The 8,333-nt window shown below is 38.7% G+C and overlaps 1 protein-coding gene across 1 annotated transcript; it reads right to left on the bottom strand.

Moving 5' to 3' along the window:
- Positions 1 to 232: 232 nt before the first annotated feature.
- Positions 233 to 2,162, bottom strand: LOC145070441 (uncharacterized). Its single transcript, XM_079017382.1, has 2 exons — positions 1,937 to 2,162; positions 233 to 1,212 (listed from the first exon to the last, which is right to left on the bottom strand). The coding sequence occupies exon 2, from the start codon at positions 1,200 to 1,202 to the stop codon at positions 396 to 398; it is 807 nt and encodes a 268-aa protein (XP_078873508.1). The 5' UTR covers positions 1,203 to 1,212; positions 1,937 to 2,162; the 3' UTR covers positions 233 to 395.
- Between the last annotated feature and the right edge of the window lie 6,171 nt (positions 2,163 to 8,333).

The raw sequence follows: 8,333 nt of genomic DNA, 5'->3' as shown, positions 1-8,333 counted from the left end.
ACATATCACGTTAAAGAAAACCTAAAATTCCAAATCATATTATTGTCTCAGAAAGACATGAGAAATTTATACAATTTATGTGATCAGACACCAGTTACTTGTGGCCACAAAATTGCCTCCTACCATTTATTACAAGAACTCATTTCAGTTTAAAGATCATATATAATAAATTACTAAAAAACCAAACACAAGACTGTAACTATAAATCTATCATTATCAAAAGCTTAAAAGATAACCATACCATTTACACTCTATTTATTAACCAACTATATACAAAGTCAAAAACCTAATTCCCTTGTATCAAAAAGCCAACTGAGAACAGGTTTAAAAAGACACCCACTAAAAAAGGAAAAAAAAAATACTGTTACAGTTAGTTCATATCCATCTCTTTCAACCTAATTCAGTAATTCATGATCAAAACTCAAACCCAACTCTGCCATTGCAAAACTGTCATCTTCAGGTCTTCCTGTGTTCAAGAAATCCAAACAAGAACCTTGCCACATGTCTAGATTGTTTGGTTCATAAGTAGCAGCATCATTTGGGTTCAAATTGGGCACAAAACCATCTCTTTGATCCAAATCCTCAAGAAGCTGATCCATATCAAACATCTCATCTTCAGGTAGCATTTGAAAGTAACCTTCACCAATACAAAATCCCACATCTTTTTTCTCCTCAATAGGTTCTTCTTTGACCAAAGTCAACGGTTCATCATGTCCCATTTGCAGAAGATCACATGTAGTGGTGGTAGAGTCACAACTAGAAGCAGGTTTAGACATTGACCGAGAACAATCGTAATCATTTGTTGACTGACAATTTGGTAGATTGAGTCGGGCGGAAGGTCCATACATTGCTCGGGCGGCTTCATCATAAGCTAGGGCAGCTTCAATGGCCGACCCAAAAGTTCCAAGCCATAACCGTTTACCCCTATTGGGTTCACGGATCTCTGCAACCCATTTACCCCATGTTCTTTGCCTCACTCCTCTATACTGACACCTTGAGTTTTCAGGTCCTCCTTTACCTTTCATACAACCTTTCTTGGACCCTTTTGCAGGGGCTTTTCGGGTAATGTTGTTATTTTCTTTCCACTTGGCAATTGTTGCAGCCACCTTTTTTGGTGCATCACGCCTGCTTCTTGTTTTCTTCTTTCTTGAAGGATCCATTGGTAAAGAAGATGTATTGGAAGTTTGACTAAGAATATCCATCTCAGTGTTTCTGTAAATGAAGAAGAATCAAGCAATGAGCAAAAGATGAAAAGAGCCAACCAGATATAATCATTGCCTCCTATTGGGGTTTAGATGAAAGAATAAGTGTTTCATAGAAGAAATAACTGAATACTGGATCTTCAAGGGTTACTCATCTACACATCATTGAGAAAGTAAATTACTAGGGTTCCGAGATTGTAAATAACTAGGGCTCCAAGGAAAGAGATTAAAGATCCAGATTAACTTGATAAATTATGTCAGTTTAAACAACACCAGAAACTCAATTCAATTCAGTCCTTAACTACACATTACACAATCACAGTTTATTAATCTGCAAACAGATATCGCATACAAACAACATTCTAACCAATAGCAGTTCTATAAAAACAAATGCCATATAGAAACTCATAGGATAACAATTCATTTCAAGTCGAATATGCCCAAGTATCTAAAGTTTATCAGGCATCAAATATCAAATCGATAAAATCAATTCCACCAATATCGACTACTAACAAACCAGAGAATCAAAGTACGATTAATGCTTCCAAAAACGCCATCAAAAAATTAAGAGGCAGCGTACTTATGATTCATAACAAAGAGCACAAATTGCACAAATCCAAGATAAAACCCTAGTCCCAAGTCTCCAAAAACAATAAGTGTACTAAACTTCAAATGTTAAATCCAGATCCAACGATTTTCACACAAAATAACAAAAAGATCAGACGCAAACATACCTCTCTGTGTATCGAGTTATACTCCACAAAATAATTAGAGATTGATTCAGACTTGACGCCTTTGAAATCTGTTCTTGTAGAAAATAAGAGCAAGAGAAACAGAAGTTGAAGATATCTGTACTTAAATGTAATTCGCGAACAAGTTTCCTTTTCTTGCAGAAGTTTCAGAAAAATGATCTGAATAACTTTTGGGGTATTTATAGCCTTCTCTAGATATTTTCGCGATTGATACCTTTGAATATTTTATTATTTATAATATTTTTCTGTAAAGATCTGGATACGTGTAGGTGTTCGTGGCTACTGGAAACTTCTGCGCGTGTCGATAGGAGCTATCGTTTATCCCTTGCTGACGAAGGCATCCTCGTTTTAGCTTTATTAAAATTTGTCCTCCCACTTTCTTTTAATTACACTTATGCCACACGGTTACAACACCAAGAAGAAATCCCTTTGTACTTCTAAAACCATGTTTATTTGTTTACTGTGTGCTCATAATCGGTAATCCAATCTTCAATTAAAGTATTATTTTCTCTCTGATAGCAACCAATGATATGTAAACTTATTTTTTTATTTATCAATAACTTAACACAACCAACAATTTATTTTATATAACACTTTTATATATATATGAAAACTAAGTCAGAGAATGATGGAACCTATCCTCCTTAACAAATGGATGTTTTTTTTGTCATATGTCAATCTCTCATAAGTTTTGACACTTGTCATTTTATAGTATTTTTGAAATAAATATTATCCGTTTGTCAATTTTTGATTTGTTTCAATTTTTAAATTAAAGTCATATACTTATATATCTAAAATATTAAATATCATATATATGATATTAAATTACAATAAAAATATTTTTTCATTTCTTATTTTAAAGTTATACATTAAAAAATATTTTTCGTTTACACTTTAATGTTTAATTTTTTTTTTAAATCAACCCGTATAATATATGAGTCTCACACCTAGTGAGTTTATAAGATAGGATGTAAAAATAAATTAATAAAATAAGAAAATTTTAAAAATTCAATACTAATTATATTAAAATATGATTGTCAATGTATGATGATATTGTAATTTAATAAATGATATTTGAATGGTTCGTTTTTTAAACAAGCAATAGTTTAGATGATTGTAAGATAATATGATTTAAATGAAAAAAAATACTATCTTTTGATGAAAAGAAAAATTATATGTATACATCCTATAGATCTGAAAAGTAATTAGTTACTTCAATTATTATTTTGTTATATGTTTTGTGTATAATTATGCTTTTTAAATATAATAAGAGATCAATAGTTTAAGGATTTAAGTTGTAACTTTAGAGTTAATGTTTCAAAATATGTGATCGTTCTTTTTTTCTCAAGGTGAACTACATTTGAGATACAAAAAGAATGACAATATTATATTTATTTATAAAAGACAGAGTATGTAAAAGGTAATGATTAATGATTTTAAATTTTAAATTTTGATTTTATATTTTAAAATTCAAAATATGGATATTGATATTTATATTGTAACATCCCGACTCTCAGGTATAAATTTTAAAACTTCTTATGTATGTTTTTAGACCTACTCGACGAGTTGGATGCCCTTACTCGTCGTGTAGAGACGGATATGGTCGCATGGTTTATGGAACCTACTCGACGAGTTGGAGGACCCCAACTCGAGGAGTAGAGGTTATGCATGAAAACCTTAATTTTTAGGGTTTGCACCCTATTTAAAGGACCTTAAGTTATTTCCCCCAGCCACCCTTGCCACTTTTCACGGCCAGAAGCAAAACCTAATTGATCTAACCCTATTTTGAGTGTTTGAGGCTAAAGGTGTGTGTGTTTGGTGCATTTCTTGAAGAGGCTTGAAGATTTAAAGGCTTGGAACGAGAAGAAGCTTGTAGATCCAACATCTACATCATTTTGGCATCCATTTGAAAGTAAAAAGTCTTTACCTTGGCTTTCCATTTCTTAGATCTATTCTTATGATAGTATATGGGCATTTTGGTGTAAAAAGGGGGTCATGCTCGGGTTTGAGCTTGTCATGAGAACGTGGTCTCAGATCTAGACTCCCCTAGGCCTCATGAACATAAAGTTCTCGACTTTATCTAGCCCTAGCCCTTTTTCATGTCCAAAACTTCTTCCTAAGGCTAGTATTTAGTGTTTTAGCTTCTTGGAGCCTTGCATGCACGTAAAGTTAGCAACTTTACGTGGTAACTACACCCTAGGAGGATATATCTACAGTTTGGAGCCTTGGTTTCGCTTAAAAGCATCTGAATGAGAAAAGTACTGAAGGTTTTGTAATAAATAAAGGTTTTTGAATGTTTGAAAAAGCTTTAAATTGGCTTGAATTTTATGGTTGTTACATATATTTTTTTTATTTAGATGCATTGTATGTATAGTGGAATATGTGGTATACTGAAGAACTCACTAAGCTTTATTCTTATAGTTGTGGATAAAATATTTTACAGGTTATTTGTGTAACATCCATAAAAATCATGCCAAATTTGAACTTTTTAAAATATTTCAAAACCAATGATTATTACAAAACTTGTTTTCAAAATAGTATAATGTCAGAGTATCCCAGAATCAAATCATGAAAACATAAGGAGGTGTACGTGTAACACCCGAGATCAGAAAGGTCAAGAAAGGAAAGGAAAAACCCTAGGTTGAAGAGGGTTGACTCGTCGAGTCCAGGGAGGAACTCGGCGAGTCGGAGCGGGATCCGGGTGTAAAGCAATTGACCGACTCGGCGAGTCGGCAAGTGGACTCGGCGAGTCAGGTCTGGGTTTGGAAACCCTAATTTCGGGACTTGGTACCCTATTTAAGCATCTTATTCTCTTTCCTAGGGCTCAGTTGCGGCCCTATAGTCCAGAACCAGAAACCCTAAGCCTCCATTGTTGCCCATTCAAGCTTTCTTGCCTTTTTGGGTGATTTGAAGGAAGAAGGAAGAAGGCACACATTGGGGATTCAAGAATTGGCAGTAGATCCAGAGTTTGTGAGGTCTTCCAGAGCATTTGAAGGTAATGAGTCGTTACCTTCCCTCTTTTGCATATAGATCAACCTTTATCATGGAGCTTGGGGCTTTTAGGACAAGTTCATGAACCATTTCGAGTTAAAAGCCCAAATCTGAAGTTGCTACTTCAGATCTGTGTGTATCTTGGCCTAGAGAATCATAAAGCATCAGTCTATGGGATGATTGTTGAGCCCCTTTGTCTCAAACCCTAGTTTATAGTGATTTGAGCCTAGATCTCGTTAGCTACACGTAAAGTTTGCCACTTTACGTATGGAATAGGCTTTAGAAGAGTGGATCTACAGTTTGGAGCCCATGCATGACTCAAAAGTCCTCTGCATGTATGTAGATCTGAATGGACTCGGCGAGTAGCTTGAAGATGAGGAGGAACTCGACGAGTGGGATGAACAGCTCGTCGAGTCGGATGAAGTTAAGCATGAACTCGGCGAGTTGGAAGAACAACTCGACGAGTTGGTTGAAGATTGCCTTGGACTCGGCGAGTCTATTAGTGGACTCGGCGAGTCAGGTCGCGAAACCCCAAACCCTTCGAGTTGAGACTCGAATCAGTGAGTCGGGTGGTGACTCAGCGAGTTGGACAGGACAGGACTTGGAACTAGTTGGACTCGGCGAGTCATAGACTGACTCGGCGAGTTGAGTCGCGAATAGAAAGACCCTGAGCATATGAACTCGGCGAGTCATTAGGAGGACTCGACGAGTAGGGTTGACCTGGAAGGTTGACTTTGACTAGGATTTTGACCTTGACCAGAGTTGACCTAGTTGACCTTTGGAGGTCAGTTGGACTAAGTGTTTTATGGATATTGATAGCTCGGAGAGCTAGAGGAGCAGTGGTTCAGGAGATTGTCGAGTAGCAGCCAGAGGTTTATCAGCAGAGCTCAGCAGTTCAGGTGAGTTTCCCTTCAGTAGGAGCGGGTCTAAGGCCACAATGCCGGCCCGTTCAGCTAGCAGTAGTTTTCAGACTACGGTCCGATGTAGGGGATGAAGGTCCCAGTCAGCTTCGGACTTCGGTCCGATGTAGTAGTTAGTATGTTTGATGCCTTCGTGGCTCAAACAGGGTTTATGTGTTTATGCTAGTTGATATGTTTATGCTATGTTCAGCCAGCTTCGGACTTCGGTCCGATGTAGGGGACAAGGTCCCAGCCAGCTTCGGACTTCGGTCCGATGTAGGGGACAAGGTCCCAATCAGCGTCGGACTTCGGTCCGATGTAGGGGACAAGGTCCCAATCAGCGTCGGACTTCAGTCCGATGTCAGCTTCGGACTTCGGTCCGATGTAGGGGACAAGGTCCCGGTCAGCTTCGGATTTCGGTCCGATGTAGGGGACAAGGTCCCAGTCAGCTTCGGACTTCGGTCCGATGTAGGGGGCAAGGCCCCAGTTAGTCCGAACTTCGGTCCGATGCAGTGGGCAAGGCCCAGTATGTGCTTTATATGTTATTGTGTGGTATGTGGTAAATTGGGAGAGCTCACTAAGCTTCGTGCTTACGGTTTTCAGTTTTGGTTTCAGGTACTCGGTTCTCAAAAGAGGAGCTAGGGAAGATTGTAGAGCACACACCATAGTCAGTTAGCCTGGGGACGTTTGACTCTGATAATGAGATTATGTTTTGAATTAATACTCTAAAAATTATGTTATGACTTATGATACAGTTTTGTAAATATGGTTTTAGTAATGTTTTAAAAGAAATTTTTAGTCGTGATTTTTGGGTCGTTTCAGTAAAAAAAAGGAGCAATAACGCCCTCTTGACGATCACGCCTTCGCCTTCCCGAGATCATCAGAAGTACCTGAAACAAAATCAACAACTGTAGGCCCGAAGCTTAGTGAGTTCACCCAAAATACCAACGGCATACAATCATAATCATATCATATAAACAAACAACATGCATAATGAGCCTTCAGCCTGACTAGACCGCCTCGCAGGGCCTTTAGCTTATTTGGACCGCTCTTCGAGCCTTTGGCACGTCTGGCCCGCCTTGTACGACTTTCAAACTATCTTGACCGCTCGCTGGACCTTCGGCCTAACTAGTATGCCCTCTCGGGCCTGTAGTTTATCCGGTCCACCCTGGGTATGTTGGCCTTCAGCTCAAAGCAGGACCACCTCAACCCAACCCCCAAATCAAACCATCATGTGCACATAAATATCATACACTAACATATATAACAATCACACGGATCTAACAGATCACTAATCATAACAACATCCTATAACTAGGATACAGACCTAACCGGTCACTAACATAGCATTATCCTATATACCAGGATACCGACCTAACCAGGTCGCTAAGCATATCACCATCCTAACTACTAGGATGAAAATCAATGAGCATATCATGCAATAAACCCGAATACAAATCCGAAAAGGGACGGCAATGGTGCCTTCGACCCTATTAGTATAGTGAGGACAACTTGTTGATTAGTGTCTAAGTCCATAACTATTTTGGTATGTACTTGACCCGATGGTGCATGGTCCTTTTGGGTTGCCTTCACCAAAGCAACTTGATAGGATGAGTTATGGAGAGAGAGGATTAATTATGATTTATTAATATTATGAGAATAATATATATTAAAGGATAAATCATATTGTTTAATTAATATTAGTCGATATGTAACGACCCAATTTTCACGACCAAAAATTTCGTTTTAAAAACATTACTTTAGAAAATATTAATAACTAAAAACATTGTCTGATCAAATATAACACAAAGTGAACCATGTCCAAAAGCCAATTCATACATTCAATCAAAATATCAGAGTACAAATCCCAGTGAAGCTCGTAAATGCGGAAACCGGAGAGTGTGTGTGTGACATGCTGCTACCACGCCGGCTCCTTTCCCCTAGCTGAGGAGGTACCTGAAACCAAAACTGAAAACTGTAAGCACAAAGCTTAGTGAGTTCCCCCATCGTACCACATACCAAATAATCTCATAACATACATATATCGTCAGGCATATCTGGGTGCCCGACCTTCCCCTTAGGCCCTCGCGACCGGACATTGCCTAGCATATCTGGGTGCTGGCCTCCCCTTCGGTCCTTTCGACCGGATACTGCCTAACATATATGGGTGCTGGCCTCCCCTTCGGTCCTACCGACCGGATACTGCCTAGCATATCTGGGTGCTGGCCTCCCCTTCGGTCCTACCGACCGGATACTTCGGGGACTATCTCTCCTCTACTGTCACTAGCACATAGCATCATAACATGCTACCATATAACATAACGCAGGCAATACCTAGATGAATATCACAGAGACAAACATCTACGAATAACTCCTACTGGTGGGTCGGCATTGTGGCCGTAGACCCACCGCTACTGGAAGGTAACTCACCTCGAAGTAGCTGCTGATCTGATCGGGAACTGACTGCCTACTGCTGCTGCTGCTACTCC

This window comes from Lactuca serriola, chromosome 8 (genome assembly GCF_051521515.1).
Source record: "Lactuca serriola cultivar US96UC23 chromosome 8, Lser_US96UC23_V15, whole genome shotgun sequence".
NCBI classification, from domain to species: domain Eukaryota; kingdom Viridiplantae; phylum Streptophyta; class Magnoliopsida; order Asterales; family Asteraceae; genus Lactuca; species Lactuca serriola.
Note: the sequence above shows the minus strand (reverse complement) of the source record. Positions and strands in the feature narration are given on the sequence as shown.

Bases quoted from the DNA above. Each gene is read 5' to 3' on its own strand.
- LOC145070441 (XM_079017382.1), bottom strand. From the start codon at position 1,202: ATGGATATTCTTAGTCAAACTTCCAATACATCTTCTTTACCAATGGAT.